General features: G+C 42.9%; 1 protein-coding gene across 2 annotated transcripts in view; it reads right to left on the bottom strand.

Annotated features, from left to right (window-relative positions):
• The window catches only part of WNT3A (Wnt family member 3A), an 88082-nt gene that overhangs the window by 29476 nt on the left and 34331 nt on the right, over positions 1-24275 (bottom strand). For both annotated transcript variants that reach the window (XM_082752086.1, XM_082752087.1), the window contains one exon: positions 8707-8948. In XM_082752086.1, the coding sequence (XP_082608212.1) occupies positions 8707-8948 (242 nt within the window). The remainder of the gene's footprint in view (positions 1-8706; positions 8949-24275) is intronic.

Here is a 24275-nt window from a genome sequence, read left to right as displayed (position 1 = left end):
AAAAGGAAAAAAAAGAATCCACATTCACTGGCTTGGCTCCCTCTTTGTCAGCAGACTTTGCTTGTTTTGGCTGTTAGGTACATATCAGCAGACGCATGGCTAGCTCCTCAGCCAAAGAAAGCCACCCTCGCAGACCCCAGCTCAGGACCCATCCCACAGGGGTGGGTTGGGATGTGGTGCTTGGGGTTGAAGCCCACCACGTCCCCTTCCCCCTGAGCCTGCCGTGGTGGCCTTATGGGTGGAGGTGACCGAGCCTCCGCCGCCTGCTTCTCCCTCCTGGCTCCTGTCCATGCGTGTGCGTGTCTGTGCCGCCCGTTGCGCGCAGAGGGCCCATTTGGGGTCGGGATTCTCCCAGGACAAAGGGATGCTAATCAGCTCCCTCTACTGTTGCCTTTTGTCTAGGACTAGCTCCCACGCTTGGACTTGGCACACTGGGATGCGGCAGAGGGAGCTCCTTGTTGCAACCAGTCTGAGCCCAGTTGGGGAATGCAATGTACCCAGCAGGGAAAGGGGAAGGAGGGGGGGAGGAAATAAATCTATAACTGCACAGCCCGCTTGCTGCCAGCCCATCGCATTGTGCATGCTGCCTGAGGCAGAAGTTTCCAGTGCCTCCCGCCGCCGGGAGAGACGCCACCGGTTTTGTAGCCACGGGCTGTCTTGTTCCTGCTCCCCTCCCCGATCCCCTGTCTAATGTTTTAGTCGCCAGAAAAAAATCTCCATGTCAGGGCTGACAGCTGAAGGCTGGTGGAGTGGGAGGTAGGAGGAAGCGCGGCGAGCAAACAGGATCGGCTCCTGGCGTTGCTGCTGTTTCCTTTTCACCATTGGCACTCTCCTGGGTTTGCAGCCTCTGTCTGGGTGTTGGCTGCAGAAGGGAGCTGTTTATACGGGCTCAGAGGGCTCTGCAGAGGCACAAGAGCCAGGTCTTTATCCCAGGATCACTTTGCAGGTGGAGAGGTGATAAGGTCAGGACCTCTTGCTAAGAAACCCTAACTACACTTAAGCCCACCGAACACAGACCAAGGGCAGCCTCCAGCTGTCTCACCTATTCATGCTGGGATTGGAGAGGCAAATGCAGCCAGACGTGATGTTAACCATGGTCTGCTGGGTGCTATCCTGTGGTACCAGAGGGCTGCTCAGTGCTTGTCCTCGTACTCCACTCAAGTCACAAGTGGCTGAAGTGATCCCTTTGGATGCTGACCTGGCCCTACCGGCAGCCCCAGCAGTAAGACAAGGAGCTCCTTAGCCACGTCATGGGTATCCTGCTCCCAAAGGTTGAAGGACTAACACATTGGCAAGTTCCCTTGGCATCTATGTTTGCTTTTATTGCAACTTTATTCTTGCCAAGGCTCTGTGGAAGCTACTAATCTCCCAGTATGGACATGGGCTACAAACCAGAGGGGTGATTACTGCCCATACAGACCTCCCCAAAACCCAATTCCTCTCCAGAGCTGCTGCTGGTATTGAGCGAGGTGAGTAAAGTCAGTTCAGAAACGCTGCAGCCATGGATATGAGCTGTTCTGTACCTGTGGGCTGGAACATAGGATCAGGCAGTGCTGTGATATACTGGCGCTTATTACTGTCTCGTCTCCTGAAGTAATCCCCAGCTCCACGCTCAATTTATACTGACACCGAGCACAACTGATGCTTCTGTCCCGAGCCAGGAGCTGCCAGTCTTTTTTCTCAGCAGCACTGGCAAATCTCTGGCCTACAGTATTTATGCATCTTGATGGCTGAGTGGAGCTTGCATAGTCACATTTTCAATCCTGATCCTTCCAGTTTCCTTCCCCATAGTTACAGGGTAGAGTTTGTAGATCTCCGTTGTTGATACCAGGGCAGCTGCCCAAATTGCCATTAGCGGAGAGGTAGACGGGGTGTGGTTGGAAATCAGATCCTCTTGGGAAGAGTTTCATGAGAGAGCAGAGAGTACCTCCTACATGTAACTAACCTCCTGGATGGATCAGTATCTTGTGGCTTTCTGCTCATGCCTTACTTTATTGCAGAAGTGGAGAAGTCTGATCTAGAGTAGGGGAAGGGGGGGGAAGCATTTGGCACAGAGACAACTGAGATGCCAGAATGCCATCAGGAAAATATGATGAGGTCTGCTAAACATCTTAATTTTAAATCATGCAAGACATTATGGGATGGGATTATGCCTGAAATAGCAAGGGACTGTCTGTACTCAGTGGTCCAGGAGATCCTTTTTGGTGCCATGTTCTTACATTACTAAAATGGCCTCTCCAACACAGGCTGGATGTCAGGACTGCTTTCTAACAGGAGAGAGGCAGAGGTGGGTGGGAGCTACTTGCCCCCCAAAATGGGCCTCTAAGAAGTGCACATCGAAGTCTGAGCTTGTAGCCCTAGGCTCCCTCTATAGTCAATGGAGAGAAATAAACATCTTGGTATGATTCATGTTATCCTGAGATAGGTGTCTAAGATAGGTCAGATGAATTGCTCTCTGGAGATACCAACTGCTCTCCACTGACTACAAAGGGAGCCTGGGGTGACTAGCTCAGACTTCGACATCTAACTTTAGTAGATGAGATCAGCTCTATCTGAGAGCCCGTGCAGTGGTATTGTTACAACACAACGTGAAAAAAAAATATGGATACTTGTGTCTCCAAGGTATTATAACTGAATTTAGAAGTCTTTTTCTGTCCCTGATAAACCTGGGGAAAAACTCACATGGACTTTGTTAGGCACAAGTTGACAGGGACAAAAGAGTGAACACATCAACATAGCTACATCTTGGCATTCTTAAGAGAGAAGAGACATGGGGCTTATCTCCAGAAGATCAAGAATCCAAATTAAGCCTAGCTTCAAAGGTAACAGCAGCCAGCATCCCATAAAATACTAGATGTGACTTGAATCCCACATCCCTAATGAGCTAGACGAACGCCTGTTCTGCCCCTCATGTGGTCCATGGGAGCAGGAGTCTTCTCACCAGAGAGCTGGATTCCCTGGATTCCCTCCCTGGATTGATGGAGAGATGTAGAAACTTCAGGGTGTGTATAATTTAACCGTAGATGTCTACAGTGCATCGAATGAATCATGCCCAGAGGACCCCAGCATCAGATGGAACTCCCTTGACCTGTCTCACTGTCTGACATAACGCACCCAATTTTGCTGACTCATGGCTCTTCTGCGGGCCTCAGTTTCAACTTTTTAATTTCTTGTGGTGGAGAGCAACGTCAGAAGTTCTCCCAAGCAACATGTTTAGCTTAGCAGGATATTGATGACTGACCTGTTTATGAAGTGTAAATCACAAAGACAATGCCCTGCTCTATGAGAGTTATCCTGAATCTAGCAAGGAAAAATATAGTGAGTGGTTGTCAAGGCCAGAGCAGTGCTGCACATGAAATGAGGAAACTACTAAAAGGAGTGCTAGATCCTCTATCTCTTGGTGGTATGTCAAGACAAGACAACTTTTGGGAAGAGATGTCCTAGTCAAATTCAGATTTTGGTTTCGTTCCAGAAGTCTTGAGGTGAAATACTCCAGTCTGCATCTTGAAAGAAATTTGGATAGTCTGACAGTCCTGACAGGTCTTAAACATGCAATGAACATGCTACTAAGGGAAGGAGGGAAATGGGAGGAGGGTAGAGGCATTTGGGATCCAGTGATTTCATATCTGTATCAATCATACACTATTATTGCTGCCCGTTCCTTTGCAAGATGTCCTTCAAGGAAACGGTTTGCCATCATTTTCTGAAGGACACTCTGCTGTATCTACAGTCTGTGTCCTCTGCAGTGACATCAGGAGTGGACATAACAGCAATTCTTTAGGATTCATGATCACCGTGGATGACATCTCATCCCATTTTGATTTGTGCTGGAAGGCAAGACATCTACCCAGCCAAAGCAATTCTGTGGTCTCAAATCCACTGTATTTCATGCCATACCCACCCTGGTAACTGCTCAGGCAGGAGATGTACCAAAAAGGCTGTCTCTGCTGGGCAGGAAGGGGTCTATGCCAGGAGGGCATGAACCTGGGCACTCCACCACTTCTGTGTCTCTGGTCTTTTCCATTCTAGCATGATCAATGGCCAACAATTATTTCCAGAATTAATTTATGTCCCTGAGCCTCTGCATCACCCATTAGACTCTCATTTGTCCAGTGGGGAATTTGATATATGTCCTCAGAGGGCACATCCGACGGGTGCAGACACTTGACAAAGCCACCCGCCCTGGCTCGTCCAAGACCCCTTGCATGCCGGCAAACGCCCCGACGTATGAAAAAAGGGACGGAGTGGCTTCCAAAGGTTGCACGAGTGTTAAACTCTAATAAACAAGCCCCGTCGGTGAAAGCTGAAAGAATCCGAGCCCTCCCCAACAAAGCATTTAATCCAGTTTGGCATAACCTTTGACATTATTAGGGATCGCAGTGACCCTAATCCAATCAGATTGATTAACTAAAGCGGAGACCCCATAAGCTGACCCCCCTCTGGCCTCTGCTATTTAGCCCTGACCAAACAGTGGGAGAGACGTGCCGTATTTACACCACAATGGGTCCGCGCTGAGAACCTGTTTCATTACAGAGCGACTTAAACTCCCATTACTCCATCAATGTATCATTCTTCAATAGTTCATTAAAAGCTGCTCCTCCACAACGACGATTAACCATTTCTCAGCCCAGCTGGCAGGTTTAGAGCCCCAGCCAGTCTTTAGCAGAAGGAGGTGGGAGTGAGTGAAAGAAATAGATAGACAAGGGCTCCCTTTTTAAATTTAAACGAACTGGGGGGCTTAAATAGTTTGAGGCAATTTACTTTTATTGAAAGGAGGAGGAGAGGGAGGAAACTTTTATTTTGACTTAATTATGTGCCGAGGTCCTTTAAAGAGACAGGGCCATGATAAGCTTTTATTGTGTTAGCTCTCTTGAGATTGGTTCATATTTCTGCCTAGAGGAGTTTCAAAGAGAGCTTGCACTGTGCTGAGAGGCTAGAAAATGCACCACAACTTGTCTTTAGTCCATAAATGTTAAAAATGTGGCAAATGACACAACTACTAATAGCCACTTAACTCTGAGATGGAGAACTCCTGGGTTGCGCAGTTCACTTTCTGTTGTTGGTGAAGGCACGTCCCTCTAGTACATACTCCAGAATCTTATCCTGTATATTTTTAAAGACAACTTTAAAATCTTTCCTTGTTCTTTAGGCAACTGAAGGATATGGAAACTGCCTTACAAGCAGCCACACCTCTCAGGTAAGCAGCTGGGCAAGAGCTGTGGCTAACATGATCTCTTAATATCGCATGATTGTACCCACACTCTGCTCCACTGCTTCACACAATACAGGTGAAAAAAACATCATGAGCCCCAAAGAAACAAATAAGAGCATATTTTTTCCTCTATAATTCATTCTGTTAGAAAATTTCAAGTGCTTTTCTCTCCACAGTAGCTGAGATTTGAACTTCTGGGAGACCAGAAGCAACGTGAACTGTGGCCCCTTATGTATGATTGATAGATCGGCTTAGATAGGAGGAAGGAGATCAGACTCACTTCTCTTCCTATAAGAACATCCTGGTCTTTGAATTCCCAACAACTCAGGATACCTGAGACACCTATCTCATAGCATTTTACAAGGAAAACTCATATACATGTATATACACTATATATAGTATATATAGTACATGTATATGTACTATATATACTATATATATATATACTACAAGATATATACATATATATATACTATCTATATAATATATATATGTATACATAGTTGTAGCTGAAACAGATGGGATTTCTTCCCACAGATAGGGCCTGTGGGGAAAAGAGTTTGGTTCCAAATGAGATATCAGAATATGTCTCTTAAGGGGCCTGGTCTGGTGACAGCTTGGCACAGCTGAATCACAGCCTGAGCCTAGCCCTGAATTAGCAATGAGATGCCAAAGCAGCACGGGCAGCCCAGACAGTGAGGCAGCCTCAGAGAGATTTGGGCCTAGGAAGTATTTCCTGAAGGCATTAAAATCAATCCTTTTCAATCAAAGAAGTCCAGATAGTCGTGCAAGGCAAAAGGGAATTGCTTTAGTGACTACACTGGTGTGTGCTGAGGGAAGACAGGGCCTCTATTGACAGAGATGGGAAGCTGAAGTTGGATCTTGGGTGACTTAAAATTCAGGACACAATTCAGAGTTTTTCCTTTTTCTTTCTTTCTTTCTTTCTTTCTTTCTTTCTTTCTTTCTTTCTTTCTTTCTTTCTTTCTTTCTTTCTTTCTTTCTTTCTTTCTTTCTTTCTTTCTTTCTTTCTTTCTCTCTCTCTCTCTCTCTCTCTTTCTCTCTTTCTCTCTCTTTTCTCTCTCTCCCTTTCTCTTTCTCTTTCTCTTTTCTTTCTCTTTCTCTTTCTCTTTCTCTTTCTCTTTCTCTTTCTCTTTCTCTTTCTCTTTCTCTTTCTCTTTCTCTTTCTCTTTCTCTTTCTCTTTCTCTTTCTCTTTCTCTTTCTCTTTCTCTTTCTCTTTCTCTTTCTCTTTCTCTCTCTCTCTCTCTTTTTCTTTCTTTCTTTCTTTCTTTCTTTCTTTCTTTCTTTCTTTCTTTCTTTCTTTCTTTCTTTCTTTCTTTCTTTCTTTCTTTCTTTCTTTCTTTCTTTCTTTCTCTCTCTCTCTCTCTCTTTCTCTCTCTTTTCTCTCTCTTTTCTCTCTCTTTTCTCTCTCTTTTCTCTCTCCCTTTCTCTCTTTCTCATTCTCTGTCCCTCTTTCTCTCACTCTTGTTTTTCTCTCTTTCTCTCTCTCTCCCTTTCTCTTTCTCCCTTTCTCTCTCTCTGTCTCTTTCTCTCTTTCCTTCTGTCTTTCTCTCTGTCTCTTCCCCTCTTTCTCTTTCTCTCTCCTTCTTTCTCTCGTTCTCTCTCTCTTTCTCTTTTTCTTTTTCTTTTCTCTCCTTCTTTCTTTCTGGGTAGGAGCTCAAATATGTTCCTACCCTGGGGGATCTGCCGCACAAGAATGTGACTGAGCTGTTTTTTCTCCCCCCTCCTGCTGTAGGTGAAGCAAAACTGAAGGGTGGTTTGATTCTCCCTCAAGGAACAACATTCTTCAGTTATGAAATCGTCCCAGCCTTCTCTCCCTCTTTGAGCCTGGCTACTGAAAGCCTGCAGTCTCAAGCAGGGACCGACCCTTCATGTTGACATGGTTATGAGATAATGCTTGTAGGATTGGGGCCCCTTTGGTCAGCCAGGAGGTCAAGATCTCTTTCCTCCTGCTGTCATTGCTACAGGAGACACCAAGTATCTAATCCAAGAGCTTCTGGGAGTGCGAGGAGATCCACGTGTCCTTGAGGAGATCCAGCCTTGTGACAAAGCAAAGGCATTGATTTATCTGGTTTACCTACTCCCTGTGCCCAGTGGCTGCTCTTGGGCAAGTTACCTTGGGCAAGTTGCCGATGGGAAAAATGTTTTGCTGTGCTGGCCTAATTCAAACGCTATAGTCACCCAGGAGTGTTGCACCCAGAATAAGCGCTTTAATTACATGCCAAACATTGTGATATGACACCTTGATATGGCTGTAAGTGCAGCACACTGCGGTTCTTACAGGCGTAATTGTTTTGGGATGATCTCTTTCTGATAAACCTGGATGGTGACACCAGTGTAAGCGTGGAGCCTCAGCTCCTAGCAGGGTAACGGTACCCACCCAGGGCTGAAATCACCTCTGCTGGGTGCGTGTGAGATGCCTGTTCTGGCTGGTGGAGGCCATGATACAAATCAAGGCTTTGTTCTCTGCTGGCTGCCGCCATGCTCTCTGATATATTTTTAAAAATCCACAGAGGAAGAAATGCCTGAGCCTCTTCTGAGTCACACATCAGGGGAAAAACAAATGAAAACCCATAAAATCCCCTCTCTACTGACATCAAGTCCTGGAAGGATGTGCCCTGAGATGGACAGCTACATACACTGGATCAGAAGGGTTCCCTGAAACATATCCCAGATGCTCTCTCCTCTCCTTATACAAAATCAAATAGTGCTGCCCGTTGTTCCAGAGAAAGCAATTCCAGCTGCCAGACTATCAGGAATATATAACTGTTTCCCTTTGGCTAAACCAAAAGAAGAGAGGAAAAGGGAAAAAAAAAAAAAAAAAAAAGAAGAAAGAAAAAAAAAGAAGGAAGGTTTTCCATTCCTCTTCTGGTGCTCTCCTATTCCTCCGTAGCTCTGCACAGGGCAACTGGATTTACCATCTCAGCAGGACCCAAATGCAAAACAAGTCTGCCTTGTGGACAAACTCCTTTGTGCTCAAGGGAGAGGCAGAGCCTACCCAGCAATTCAGCAAGTTAGGACAAAATATTTCTAATAGTTCCCACTTACATCAGCTGGAGCTTATATCAGGGGGAGCTGGGTCAGAATTAGCTGCCTGAATGACTGCACTGTCTTAATTTGCCATGTTCAAAAACAATGAAAGCAGAACCATTAGCAATAAGATTTCTGCAGGCCTTTGAACTTTGTATTCCACTACAGCACCAACACTGGTGTCTGATAAGTTCAACCCCTAGGAACCATCTCCAAAGGGACTGCGTTCAGACGCTGCCATGCAGCCCATTATTTCCCCTCTATCACTGGAAGAGATGAGAATGTGGCATGAAGTGCCATGGGGTTAGAAAAGGACAGGCATTCAGGCATGTGTTTTATGTAGAAATTGATCAGACATATGCAAGTTCACAGCAGGTTTCTCAAAATCTTTGCTGCTACTCCACCATGGACACTGCTGTCACCAAACCCATAACACCAGGCTCACCTTTATCTAGCACGGGCCCGAATATGGCTAGGCTGTCATTGACAGTTGTGCAGTTCCACCTCCTCCCTCGAAATTGGTGCTGGCACTCCTGGATACCAATCTTCACCCCTTCTGCTACGCTGGGCATGATCTCCACATAGTTCCGACAGAAGCGTAGCTGCTTGGGGACCAATCCTGGGATGCTCCCGCAGAGGATGGGCTGAGTCCCCAGGGAGGAATACTGGTGACCAATTGCCAAGGACCTGGAAAAAACACAAGGAAAAAGAAATGCTGTCAGGCTGGCTTTCATCTTTTTACCTGAATCCAATAATGGAAAGAGAAAACCAACATTTTCAGTTCCTCTGTGCATTCCCCTCTCCAGAAGACATCTTTTACACTGTCATCTCTCCAAAACAACATAATCTCTCTGCTGAGGTTCTCTACAGGTCCAACAGGGCAAGAAACTCTACCTTTAATATCTTCCTTCCCTTTCCTTCATCCTCTCAAAGTTATCATTGAGCTTCTTCTTAAAGATTCTCATCTCATACAGTTAGTTTCCTTCACAACCAGCAGATCAAACCATATTTCTTTCTTTGAGAACCACACATATCTGCACAAAAGCAGGTGGGTTTTACAGGAAATTTGTCAGCTGCAGAAGCCCAGGGATTAGAGAGTCAAAAGCACTTTCAGAGCTACACAGGGTAATACTGTAGAAGACACCATGCTCCAAGTCTTTGGAAGGGAAACATGAAAAATTGTTGATCATCACACAGTTCATCAGTGTGCCTTGTATGTTTGAACCTTATCAGGTAGCTTGTGTGCACTGAAACTCAATGTAAAAATTTGAGCAGATTGGACCATGAAAACTAAAAACCTGACTCTGAGCTAAATGCCATAGGAACGCTAAATTCACTACACCATGACACTTTCATAAGGAGCTAAATTTCATGTGCTGTAGAGAAATGGGAATGGAAATGTAGTCCCAATGGAAAGAAGGTAAGCTGAGAAAAAACACTCCCATGGCTTAATAAATGTCCAATATCAATGCTATTCCCCTGTGTGAAAAAAGGGGCTCATGTCAGTAGAGACGTTCATGCAAGGGTGCATGCAAGTTTGGAGACATGGCTGGCATATTGGTAACCTCCCTGAAAATGTGGTCTTGGAAAGATTTTGTGCTCCTTAGTAAAGTATTTCCAGTAACACCTGTTTAATTCAGGCATGTGCTTTGCAAAGCTTTATGCTGGGGCTTTCTAATCAGTTTGTAGTGTTTAAAAAATAAATTATTAAAATGACTGCCAGTGTCCTTCTGGATATTAGTTTAGCAGGTTTTCACTTTACTCTCACACTAATTTTAATCTGGGAAACTTCAAAAGCAGGGTTATATGTTCACAAAACAATGCCAGCTTTGCTGTACTGACACAGGGTTATGGAGAGCCTACTTTGACCATCAGTCTGTGAATTGCTTTGGTTAAAATGTGGAGATTAAAATGAAAATTAAAAACAACAACCACAACAACAACTTGAGTGCAACTTCTGTGCTGAGCCAAATGGAAGCCTGCTGAAAGGAGTGTCCATGAACCATTTTGTTGGTTGAAGCCTTCGAGACAAACAAGTCAGCTATGCAGAGAGATCAGCAGATATGTAGCTAATTAGATAGATTTTTAAAGTGTTTTTACTGGTGCTTCTAATAATAACCTTGATTACTAAAAGTGAAGGGATTTTTAGAATATAATTTCCTTTTCTTCTAATTAAATCTCTTGATTGACTTTTCTTCTTGGAATTAATGACAAACAGAAACCTGCCTGGGCAGTGTATATTTCTGTTTACATTCATTTTTGCTGTGTGGTTTTCATTTGGGAACTGCCTGGTGTGTTTGTATTATCAACAAGCAGTCAGGGAGTATGTCTCCACTCTCTGATGCTCTAAATAAAATAAATAAAATAAAATAAAATAATATATTACAAAAAAATATTTCATTCAGGGGGTTGGGTTCACAAGAAAATTAGCTTGACATTATCACTTTTCCAGACTAGGATAAAAATTGTTTGACATTGTCTGTCATTTTTATGGGAGAAGAGTATCTGCAGTCAGTAATATGCCTTCCTGGTGGGTACCCAGTAAAGAGAGGACAGAGATGAAAAGGAGGTGGACATTCAGATCATCAGGTAGCAAGGTATTTTAGGCTCAACTCAGCAGCTTTACTAAGAGCGAATAGGCTATGCTTTAGAAATTTGTCCTTTCCAGGCAGGTGAGACATCCCTATGTCATGACATTCATTTCTCAAACCCAGATTTCCCTAGGTAGAACACTGGCACTAAGATAATCAGCTCAGCCAAGATGGTGGCCTCCAAGATGTTGCCCAGTAAATTAAATTTAGATGGACAAGGTAGAAGGTGCCTGAGAAAGTAAAGGGTTTTCAACTGATTTCCTAAACTTAGGTGTCTCTTTCCACCTCAGCTGCATTACTAGGAGAGGATTAATTTCAACTAACATTAAAAGACAGTTCTTCCTAACCCAAGAAAGGAGTGTGAGACAAGTATGAACTGCCCTCCAGAAGTCCCTGTCTCTTTCCAGCAAATTAAAAGAGTAAGGCAAGCAGCTTACGTGGACTAGGAATAGTGTTCATCTCACCTACCTTCTTATGTCTCAACATGGACATCTCCATCTATCTACACACCCCAGGCTGCTTTAGTAATCAGTTAGTGGAAGGAAACCGGCACTTCTAGGGTACGATTCATCTGCCCCATTTTAGATGTCTGCTTAGGTGAATCATGACTTTGCCTCCATTGAATGTGTTGACTAGGCTATCAAGATACCCGGGTGACTGGCTGAGTGGGATATGTCTGCACTGTAAGAGTCTCCAGATGAATCATGATAGCTAACATATGGGATGGCTAAGTTCCTTGAAAAAGCCCAGCCCAGGAAAGCTAAGAGCTGTGTTGAAGTCTACGCAAAGAGCTAAGCTGTAGGACAGAGACAAGTTGCAGGAGTGCTCAAGAGCAGTCAAGGAAAGGACCCAGCTAACTTGTTTTTCACATCTTTGTGGCTTGATGGGGATTTTCTTGAGCTTTTGATTAATTCAGGGAACAACTAGTGGCCAAAAAACGCCAATGAAATGGAGCCCGTGTCAGGTGTTTTCACTTTGACTTTGCTGTGTACATTTTCATTTAATTGTTAAACTATATATGAAACACTGGATCACAGTTCCTGGACTAAAGACACCTTCTAAAACATTGTTTCAGGCTTTAGAGTATTTTCTTGGTGTGATCCCTCTGTAACCTTGTTGAACCTATGGAGTCTTAGGGTGCTACATCTCCAACTCAAAGCCCATTCAGTCCCCAAACACCTGGGAGATAAGAAGTATTTCCAGAAGCTAAATTTAGACACTGTAGACTCAAAAGCTACATGTTCCTTATCTCTATAAACATTGGAGAGAAAAGGATGTTTACAGTGAAGCTTCCAGTCTCCAGAGAAGAGCACAAACTTAGTTGCTCTGATTCATCCTTCAGAGAGTAGTTCCTCCACTGACTGTGGAGAGAGTCTAGGATGGCTGCTTCCAATGCCTAAGGTTAATTTTGGTTAAAATATCTATAGAGCTTGTTCCCACATCAACCAAAGTCACCAATACCCTTCCCAAAGCTTTCATAAGTGCCTCATTCAGTTCCTAACAAAGACAAAATATCCACTGAGATAGAATCAACCTGTTGTTGGCTCCATACATCATGTTGTGAAGCCAGGAGAACATTCTTTAGCTATTTTGACAGGACCTGAATGAAACTTTAGGTTTACAATTAAACTTAAATTATGTGAACATCCAAACTCATGACTCTCTCTACGTTTTTGGAAGTTACTGCAGTGGTACAGTGAAAATATTAGACATAGGAAGAGGAGTTTATAGGTTGGTGTCCTTAACTATTCGTTTCCGTTGCTGGGAAGATCATCTAAGATAAAAAAAATAAAAACATGTAGAAATACTTTTAATTGCTTTTCACACTGCTCCCTTCTCAATACAGTAGGGAAACAGTCACACCTTGCTTTGATCTGTGTTACAGTCTGGAAAGTTTAATCTGCAAAAGACAATCTCCAGCAAGAGTCTTGTTCTCAAGGCGTCATCAGGCACTGAGACAGTGAAATGTAAATTTGGCATTTTATGGAGGAGTGTATAGTCACTTCATTTCCAGCTGAAGATACAGGGTAGAATCTCAACATCCCTCCATGTATAATGTCTCTGCTATTAAACACGGCTAAGCACAGTCCTCGTCCTAGCTCACTTGCAGACTCTGGAGTATGATAACATCAGTCAGAGCACCTTCTTTTGGTCTCTGCTTTGCTACCAATGTAAACACTTTCTCCCTTTCTATGGTCAATTCACTGTTAGGAGAACCACATTCTTTCAGCTTCCTGTCATTTTTATTGATTATGAGATATGAACCTTATGAACTTTCCACTCCACCCACACCAAACAAAAAAAAACAAACAAAAATCCACCACCACCACTGAAAAAAAAACAAACCCACCAAAACCTTTAGAAAAGACTGGGAAAGCCTATGAAGATCAGAATCTCATTTCAGTGTTACTCAACATTCTGGTAGCTCTCTTTGTTGATTCTCCTCATTGTTTCCAATGATCAAATCTGTCTTTTGTATTTTCCACTCTCCTGCAGTTTGTTTCTGAAGTGTTTTCCATGTGGTGGTGATTTTGAAAATGTTGTGTCAAGAAATGGGCCAAGTGGTGAATATTGTAGTCTAACCAGTCATCATCTTCAAATTTCTTAAACACCAACATTTTCTAGATGCATTGACACTGATCTGGTTTTTTTTTTTTTTTTTTTTTTTTTTTTTTTTTTTTTTTTTTTTTTTTTTTTTTTAATCAATGAAGAATTCATGAAGCACCCACATTTACAAAAAAACTCATCCCCAGAACAGGAGCTGATTAAGCTTGACCCAAGGGAAAGGGTCAAAGATACATTTTTTTTTTTCAAACCAATTTGCTTTCTCTTGCCATTAGCACAGGAGGAGCCATGAAAACACTATTCTATATGTCCACAGCCAAAGTTCTTCGCTTATCTTTAAGCCTTGCATGCCCTGAAGTGTTTAATTCAACCTTCAATGAGCATTTTTTTTTGCCAACACACCTAGAGAGCTCTTCATTTCCCTTATCTAAATCTATCTGCTCCTTCAGCAGAGCGGTTGTAGATAAGTACCCAGGCACCTTCCTAATAAATTACATGTACCCTCCCTCTTGGAATGGACACCCCAGACAGTTTATGAGGAAGAAATATGCAGGAAATATATTCTCATAGGTTCTTCAGGAAAAAGGAGAAGGCTTCAGTTCTGGATGACCTTGCTGTACAGCACCACTTTACCGAGTTTTCAAGGTCACTACCTTCTCAATATTGGCTGTCAAAAGTCCTTGAAACATCAGTTGCAGCATGTAGAGGCGCGTACGTCTACTTGCCTCTTCCTGAATTCTGTTATTCTTGAATTCTATAGGAGCTCTGTTTTGCTATTCACCTTGGAGAGGCCTTTTGCTGGCTCTAAGTGCTGCTGAGAGCTTCCTTAGTGGAGGTCCTTCTGGGGTTCCTGTCACATGTAAAATAACTCTGCTTATTAATTCTGTACAGCAAGAGTATGCTGTGCAGTGACCCAGCATAAGATCCAGAGAGTACTTAACTCCCCCTGCATACGGAGAACTGAGCACCAGCAATGACACTGCTCCTTTTGTCTTCAACAGATCCCAGGTGGCAGCCAGTTCTGGTGCAGAAATTATGTTAAAAGATGGTCATCTCCTTATACTAGCAGGGATTTATGTTCACTTGCAGATGCCCTAGGTTTTCTTCCACCCTGCTCCCTTTGCATGGACTCTCCAAACAGGAGGACATCACACCTCCTCCAAATCCTTTCTCATAATCCATTCAGATTTCCAGAGATTCACCTCAGTCTCTTTTCCTTTCTCCCTCATTTTTGCTAACATCCCATGGCACTGCATCTAATGATTTGGAGGTGAATCTCAGCTACACTGGGAAGAAGGGGACAGGTTGTACAAAGCTTTCTATTCAAAATGATGAACATTTGCTGTGATGTGAGTGAACACTCAGCATCATGAGGCTAAAAGATTGGAGTGAAGAAGGTGGTGGGAGAGGTATTCATAGGTCCTGTTAAGCTGTAAAGAAAACCCAGCACGTTTTCTCACATCTGGTACTAAGCAAGAAGGGCTCACAGAAAATCCGTTTGCAGGTGATGAGTGGGCACAGCCCTTATTCCATCCTACAGCATCAGAACTAGGCCCACAGTGGTGCCCTAACCATAATCCCCCACATGCTGCTAAGGCTGAGAAACATAAACTTCAGGCACCTGAAGATGATTTCAAGCATTTTTGAGGAGGACTGACATACTAGGAGGCTATGAAGTTTCCAAAAAAAATGCTGCCAATGAAAGGCCAATGGCACCCAAATGTTCAAGAGACTCGTGGGGTTAAAACCTGTAAGTCAGCCTTGATTCAGATCCCACACACCCAGGATGCCACACAGGGCTGGCATGCATGACAGAAGAGTTTTAGTGTCTAACACAAACAGCTGGAAACTGGGTAGGATACTCCAGAGCATCTCAATCAGAGACAGGGACCATTGTGTAGGAGGTGTAGCTGAGTCTATGTCTTCCACTCTTAAAGCACACACCAATTCCCAGAAAACACTTCTGGAGGCTTGAGTCACGAGCTCAAAGTTCAGGTGGGTGTACAAACAGAAAAACGAAGAGATCTACATTTATTTACACAGTAAACCACCAATATTCTAATTTTCTAAGAAAATGAAATTTTATAGGAAAACAATGAAGGGGGGATTTCAAACCTCATCATTTTGAATGGAAAAAGAAATAATTCTGTTAACTAATTTCCATTCTGGATGGATTTCCCTTCTGGATGAACTTTCTTCTAGGCATGAAAACAGTTCTGGACCCAAGCAGTTAAAAATGTCAATTATAATGAAAAATTCAATTTTCTTTCTTTTAAAATGTTTGGTTAAAATTCTCAAATTTGAAAACCACCTTAACATAGATGAATAAAGAAATTTATGAATGTCTGTAACATTGATTTCAGTGGTGTCTTCACCTTCTGGTCTCTGAGCACCTTTATATTGACAGAGTATTCCTAAGAGGTCCACAGAAAGAGCTAAGAAATCTAAGCCAGTTGTCAGACAGCTAAAATTCACTGTACAGGTGTCTATCCTGTCTATCCTTCCAGATTTTTTTTTCCAAGTCTGGAAAGAAAAAGACTGAAAACTACAGGATTAACTGTTCTTTTCACTTCTGTTGTTACTATATCTCTTCTTTCATCCTAAAGTAGAGCACAAGAGCTGTATTTAATTATTTTTACTTTTTTTCCAGTTCTAGCCCTGAAAGTATGTACATAATTGTGCAGCTGGGTCTGATCCTGCAAACACGCAGGCATGGAGGTAACTTTTCTCCCATGAATAATTCCCTCACCCTTACCCTGCATTAATAATAATGATGGTGATGATGATGCAGCATTGTATTTCTCTAGCACTTTTCATCAGAGGATCTTGAAGCGTGGGACTCATCTCACCCGACTTTGACCATTTAAAAGTTAGGCATCTCGGCCAAGTTAGCTGTCTACTAGAGTCCGTAGAGCGAGATCAGCACCTCCAGAGGGCAATTCAGCCCATCCTAAGATAGGTGCCTCAGATAGGTGGGCTGAATCATTGGAGATGCCTAGGAGGCAGGACTGACTGTGGAAAAGCTTGGGTGTTGAGCATAAACTAGACACCTTGTTTTTAGCAAGCTAAAGTTAGAGAACAGGAATCTCACCCATTTTTGCTGAACCTCAGAAATGCCTGGAGGGCTGTTAAGAGGACACCAAGTATTTGCTGAGTGATAGATGGCAGCTATCTCTAATGTGGAGCACAGCGACTTATTTATAATGTGCAGCAACAGTTTGGGTCTGGAATTGGAAAATAGCAGACTCAATGGCAACTTCAAGTGGATACTAAGAAAGCTGTGTATAATTATCTGAGTTGAGGTTTGGCCAGGACAGTAAATTCCCACAGGAACTAAGGCACACCACAACACTCAGCACCTTCCACTCTGAGTGCAAGAGATGTTTCTTTGACTTTGTCTTCCCTTAGGATCTAGAGAATAGAAGAGAACAGGAGAGAATACGAGTATTAACAACCCAGTTCCTTACAAAAAGTCTCAGGAACTCTTTAATTACCCTAGGCAATTAACTCCTCTGTTGTACATGTCATCTGAAAAACAACCCATCCAGAAGAATAATGGCCCCTCAAACCATGTTTTCAAGCCTGGCTCCAGGACACAGGGACCCTGATATTGATCCCACAACACAGCCCACATTTGGGACTCCTCCCCGGAGGTCTCCCTATTGAGATCTACCTCCATCCAGCTCCATTTATCTCAAAAGATTTGCCAGGATTGCAGTGCAGGGTATTAGAGATGTATAAGCCTTAACATTTTAATCTGCCACCTACGCTGCAGTTTATGAGAGCTGTAAATCTCGTGGTTACAATGAACTCATCTAATGATATTGCTGATGGATAAATTTACCTGGGATGAGGAACAACAGTTACTTGCAAATGAAAGAAGAGTAATTTAAAGTTTCATGTAAACACCTTTGCTGCCTTACTTCTAGACTTCTCCCAGCCTAACCCCTATCAAGGTTTCATGACAAATGGAAAGTATGTATGCATGTGTGTGTTTACGATGCAATGACTGGCTGGCCTGAGAGAGAACCTGCCTCTTTCTACCCAGTGTAACACTGATATATCCTGGGCACTGGGATAAAGTTTTTCATGAAAAAAAAAGACCAGATTTTCTGGGTCAGGTGTGCTAAATTAGAGTAATGGAGGGAAGAGAGAAGGCAACACATTAGGCAAATACTTGAAAAATGCCTACAGTGTTTAAGGATATTTAGAGTCCTACTATGAATTTCAATAGTAATTAGGAGTGTGGCTAGTCTTATCCCTCCGAGTTCCCCCCCACCCCCAAAGCATCCCAACTTGAACCTTTTTTAAATGATCAGCAATATAAATTATATGTTGTGGTTTCAAACCTCTCATTAACGCTCATCCCCCTGAATTGAGGTCTGTTCTGGGCTATGTCAGTGCTAAATACCTTGGAGGACTGGGCTCAAAGACCTCAGATGCTTGCGAAGATTGGATTTGGACTTCTAAATTGCTTAAGTGCTTAAGTGCTTGGGGGAATTTTATCCTGAAACTTCTTAGTGATGAAGCCAATTTTGAAATGAGAACCGTGGACGGAAAGCTCTGTCATTTGGTGTTTAGGTAACCCTATATGAACAACATGATTTTTGCTGTCCTATCCACTTTTCTAATACACCGAGTTACTTTTATTTCTCACCCTTTCCTCCAAGGATGTCTTTTGAATATGCATTTGGCCACGCTGAACACACACGCACATACCCTCGCCCAGTTGTGCGCGCGCACACACGCACACGTCTGTGAGTTCCTTCTTTGGGTTTAACTGAGTCATCAGGCTCACCAAATGTGTGAACTCACGCTATAATGTTCTCCCAGAAAAATAACAAATTGATTTCATTTTTACAGGCTACAGCATGCTATATAATTGGAGACACTGCCTTGTCAACTCAGACCGGTCTGACCCGACCAGAGACATTGCTTACAGCTGTTTACGGAGCCATAAAGTTTCCTCCTCTTTGTTTTTCCTTCCTTTTGCACTCTCTCTCTCTCTCCTTTTTTTTTTTTTTTTTTTCTTCTTCTTTTTTTCTTTTTTTCTTTTTTTCTTTTTTTCTTTTTTTCTTTTTTTCTTTTCCCTTCTCAATCTGGTGAATCCTACAGCTACTTTTTGTTCTGGTCATAAACTACTGCTAAGGAAAATGCAGGAAGCCTTGATTTAGAAAAGCGCTTTAGTCTGTGCTTCAAGTTAATGCTGTAATCAACAGGACTTAAGCATATATTTAAAACTGAGCATATGTTTAAGGACTTTTACTGCACCAAGGCAGGCAGTAAGGGACTTTCTGATACACCTGAGTGTTTTTTTTTTTTTTTTTTTTTTTTTTTAATTATCGATACTAAATTAGAGCTTTTGATTGAGCAATTTCAGGGACTGCTTCCTTTTTAGACCCGCAGAACAGCTCCAGTTGCATCAGGAATTTCGACAGTTCTTGTAGTCACTTCTAGTCACTGTGTCCAAGTTCTAAGGAAAAACAGAAGACTGTCTCTCCTGGACAAGTTTACCTACTCTGCTGAAACTGCCAGTTAGAGCTGGGTACTTTTTGTTTGTTTGTTTGTTTTTCTTTTAATGCATCCATTTACCTATAAAAACATATGTACTTAAAATACAACCCTGAAATATTCTGAGCATTTTGCACATTTATGTAGTTTGCCACATTTGCTAAGTGCTCAGGAAGTTACATTTTCCCGATCTTCTCTAAAAACATTTCTATAGGGTTTTGTTTGCATACAATTGTAATTCATGTGAAAAGCTCTTATGTTTCTTTAAAAATACTCAGAAATTTAACACTTAATGAAATATTTTGATTTCTGTTGGAAAAGATGCTAGTATCATTGTACTAACCATCAAAATTCCGTACAAGTACTTCACAATGAATTTTGATTGTGCTTCCTTTCTTATAATCTGTTCATGATAGACTCATCACAGAATCTGTTTCTCCTTTGGTCTAAATTGTCACAAGACACATTTCATTCAATCCCTCTAATAATGACTAGCTCAACTACTGATCAATACTGAAATCAGAAGTTCCAAGGTCACAACGTACAAGTGAGCACACCCTATACCCTCTTTGAGGGCCATTTCTGTACACAGGATAAAATTAGGACTAAGGAGAATACTGATCTGGATCTTGGTCCAAATATACATGGGAAAGGGTCATGAGAGCTGGACACTTTTTTCCTCAAAAAATACATTGCAGCTTTCCAGGTCTGTATTTGTCTCTTTAGGACAAAATGAAAAGCACCAGAAAGCAGAGACCTGAACTTTTCCTTAGCTCTGTATTTGAAAGGCTGCAGTAAAAGACAATCCATTGTTAGATAACAGAGAATCTACACCATGAAGGCCATGACAAGCACCCCAACCAAAGGAAACGTCAACTCTGATTTAGAGCTCAACTCAACTCTTGCAAGACTCCAGAATTTCTAGCCATGAGACATAGCCTCTGATTATTTATTTATTTTTTTTAATTTTTTTTTGCAAAGAAACTATTTTGCATTGGAAAAAATCCTCATGGTTCTTTGACATGTTTCAGCTAGATCTCAGTAAAATTAAGGAGGCACAGACTGATGAGTCGCTCAAAGGTACAGGAAAAATGCCAGTGTATGTCCTGGTATTTGTATATACTTTGAGAGAGAAAATTTCTCTCTCAAAGATCTTCTCTGACAGCAGACAGAATAGCTAGAGTAATAAAACCTGATGCAGAGAAAGAAGAGAAGGATTTTGTACACTTTGCAGAACTGACTTCTACCACTGCTTGTGGATAAAACTTGTCTGCTGAAATGAGTGTACTGGATCACCTTCATTTCCCCAAATTTATTCAGATGTGAATGGAACAGGTAAGAACATTTCAGTCATAAGGCATCTTAATTTTCTGTCTGCTAAACAAAGCACCCAAACTTTCTATGTTGATGCCAACAGCCCAGCATTAAATCAAAGTTTTATAATCTTTTCTGAGATTGAAAGCCCTGTGTATATGCAATGTGAATCTAGTCACAAATAGCTTGCTTTTCTTGGCCATCTTCCTTGGACTCTTAAGAAGGAGGCCTCTCCCTCCAAGGACTTCCAAATCTATTGGTCAAAAAAGGGTGATTTGAGTGAAAAGCTCTTCCAATCTGTTGAATGACTAAACAACCGAGCCGGCCTGGTTCTCTGTAATGCATCTGGGCACAGAGGGCTGAGCTTTCTTCCCAAACTTGCTGGTGTTTGGTGTTCACAAACCAGGAGCCACAATTCAAAGAGCTTCTCCAAGTGACTGGGCAGACATGGTGCCATGATATTACTCAGAAAAACATAACTGTTCTCCATCCTAGTCAATTCCCAGCAGGACTCGTGACTCAGTGCCCGGCTGAAAGAAGGCTGGCGGCGGTCAGGCTGATGAATGAATGGGGAAGAAACTCAGGTGAGAGAGGAAGCATGTAGGATGGGTAGGATTTAGAGGCAAGAAAGTGGGTAGGGGAGAAACTAACCCAAAATCTCTGACTGGGAGGGTGAAATCAAATATTGGGTGACAAGCAATGACCATAGCAGTGGGCTCGTTTTCCCTGTCTGGTAAAGGGAAAATTCCCCTTCAGTGCTTGGGGTCAGGAGCCTCCTGCAGAAGGACTCTCACAGGGAGGCAGCAGCCAGGAGCACACCTGCAGACCTCTGCACAGCTCCGCTGCCATAATGATTTCTTTCGGAAAGTGGCTGGGGCAATGCAGACAGGCTGCCAGATAGTGATCAGCTCGTGGAGGGGCGATCACTATTAGGCAAAGATACCAGCTTTGACATGCAGTGAGGGAAGCAGCCAAGAATTTGGGAAAGCAATCCCAGCTCTCTGCTGCACGTTCTCCTGCCAAGATACCTCCTATGTTTACTTTAAAAACTAGAGACGAGCCCTCCTCTTCATAATAATAATAATAAAGCTGCAGGGTCACTCAGCCTAGCAGATGGATTCCTTCCAGCTTGGATTTCTTCTTGTTACCTGCAGAACTGAAGCAGTGATGTTGCTGGGGGATTATGCAATGCTATTAATTAGGTTTCACAGGAGATCTGAACAGTGACAATGGGAGGCTGTGGGAAGGAAGCTGCACTGGGGAAAATCAAATCGACCTACGGATCTCATGTTCAACCTGTGGACATTGACCAGGTCTGAGGAGCCTCAGGGACCATAAAGCAGGAGCTCGTTGCTCTCCTCCATGCAGCAGAATGAGTTCTGTCTTGCCAAAGAGCTGCAGGAGCAACGAACAAGACTGCTCATTTCTCCAGGTTCTGGTGGTGCCTTTTGTAGAAGGGACAGAGACAGAAAGTGTGCACACATTTTTCCTTCCATTTTCTTTCCGTTAGCACTGAATTGAAAGTTGAAGCTCTGGATGAGATTGTGCCCAAATCCTCAAAAGTCTAAATCCCTCAAAGTGTGCATTTGCAATTTTCTTCTGTGATGCACAGAACACTAAACCTGCACCATGGCTGTTTTTTTCCTTCCTGTTGGAACAACCTTATACTTGATATTTTTTTTTCCCTAGGAGAGGTTAAGTTAAAATATCTACTTTTCTAAAGTTTTATGCTTTACTCTATAAAAATTAAATGTTTTGTTGCAGTACAAACTGGGGACTGTTAGTGTTAGGTCAGAGGTTGGACTCGATGATCTTGAGGTCTCTTCCAACCTAGAAAATTCTGTGATTCTGTGATACAAGTAGCTTATTCTTTGCATTTTCTACAGTGAATCAACTTCTAGCATTATAATCATTTACTATCATCCTGCCTGCATTAGAACACCGAAAAATAGAAATCTAAAGGAGGTGTTTTGACTGGCCTGAAATATTTAGTTGAACAAACCACTCAGAATTGTAGTAACTCATTTTGGTTAAGAAATAAAGAAATCTCCAACTGTCCATGTTGCTTGGAAAATAAAAAGTTCTGCTTTCAAATATTTTTACATGAGCAACATATTAAGTGACACACAGATGTTACAACTATTAACTTAAAAGGCCCTGCACAACTGAGGGTTTTACTATTTGCAATGATGTATTGTGTTCAATGCTCAATTAATTAATGTAACTCATTATCACTGAGGGCCAGAGCTTAGCAGGAATAAGAAGAGAGCAGCTATACTACATTATACAGGAACGCCTGGAGATTTGACAGCACAAAGATGCCTGGGTTTTAAGGGTTTCTAAGCACTTCAGCTACAGGACATTAGCCCATTTGTAACTAATTCGGAGGGCAAAGAGAAAGATTTTTTTTATTTGGAAGGAACAGCCTCTTCCTTTACTGTTGGACTGCAGGATGAACACAGCAATGGAAGCAAGATCATGAACATAAGCACACAAACATCCTTGATGCCACCATCAGATGTTTCTGCCTTCTGTTCTCTTCCCTTTCTGTACCCACGCAGAGACACACCTATTGACACATCCCTGTCCATGAAGGTATGATTTAAAAATCTCTCTTCTAGTGCACCCAAGCATTGCCAGAAACATTGACAGTCCCCAAGGAGATCCTGCTTACATATACATATATATATATATATACACACACACATGCATATATTTTCCTTCTAATATTAATGAAGTTTGGAAATCAGAAGCTCAGAACAAGGTGGATCAAATGTCTGAAACCAAGGGAGACACTTCAGGATGTGGGAGGGTCAGTTTGGATGACTGCACATGGACATCTCCTGCCCTTCCAGCTACCCATGGGGATCCTACCTGCCTCCCAGGTGCCATAGCTTGGTGCCACCAAAGGGCAGGGGTATTCTTCTGTAGGACATGGATGGTAGTTACCTTGGGCACTGCCAGGAGCCTATGGCAAACCTGAGTGCCTTGATGTGGATCACTGAGCTGCGTGGGGTTCACCTCAGTGCCATGGAGAAGTCTACAGCAGAGGCCTGAACTACCAACCTATGCTTCCCACACATAGAGAAAAGGGCATAATTAGGACACGAGTCATCTGGCCTACTTTGGATGTTTGTTTCAAGCTGAAGTCATGTGCTGGACTCCGCTGGCTGTAAGAGTTGGAGCTTAGAAGTGAATTACTGACACTGTGGGTATTTAATGAGGTGAATCCCATCTCAAATTCAGGGTAACATGGTCAAGTCATAAACAGGGGGTTTGTATTCACCCCCACTAGACCCTTGGGCTGAGCAAAGACCTGTTTCTGGAGGTGCTCCAGAGACTTGCTGAGAAAGAAAGGAGGTTTCCAGGGGGGTAGGAGGCCTCTCTGTGAGAAGTGCAATAAATCCAGGAACAGACACCCAAAGACATCAATTCTCACTGCAGCCCAAGACAGGACCCCCACTGAGACATGGAATTCTGAAGATTCAGGACCATTCCCTTCACTGGTCACCGTGCAAGACAGTCTTCCTGAACCCGTGCAGAAAAACTGGGGAGAGACAATCCCAAAGGTCTAGGAACCCTTCAGAAATTCTTAGAGAAAAAAATAACAAAGCAAACAATCAAAAAACAACCCCCCCAAACAGGCTCTTTCTCACAAGTTTCTCTTCAACAGACCAGTCATCTTAGTGACTCACCAATTTATCTACTTTCCTGGCTAGACCACACATTTGCTCTTCTCTTCTATACCACTGGCCATTACATTTCAGGCACCAGATTTACCCCCAGCAAACCCAGGACCTTTTGTTTGGCTGAGTCACCTCCTCCAGAAGGGTATCCGACCCAAAGATATCCAGAGATGGGGAATCTACCATCTCCCCTGGGGATGTGCTGCAGTGGCTAACCACCTGCCCTGGTAAGAGCTACTAGTGCTGCTGAAGCCAGTCGCTTGTGGCAGGGGTGGCAATTATGGACTGTGGTGTAGATGCTTGTGGAAGAGGAATATGTCCATCTATACATGGGTTCTGCAGGTGCT

This window comes from Aythya marila (assembly GCF_965140915.1).
Source record: "Aythya marila genome assembly, chromosome: 2".
In the NCBI taxonomy this organism is placed as follows: Eukaryota; Metazoa; Chordata; class Aves; order Anseriformes; family Anatidae; genus Aythya; species Aythya marila.
Note: the sequence above shows the minus strand (reverse complement) of the source record. Positions and strands in the feature narration are given on the sequence as shown.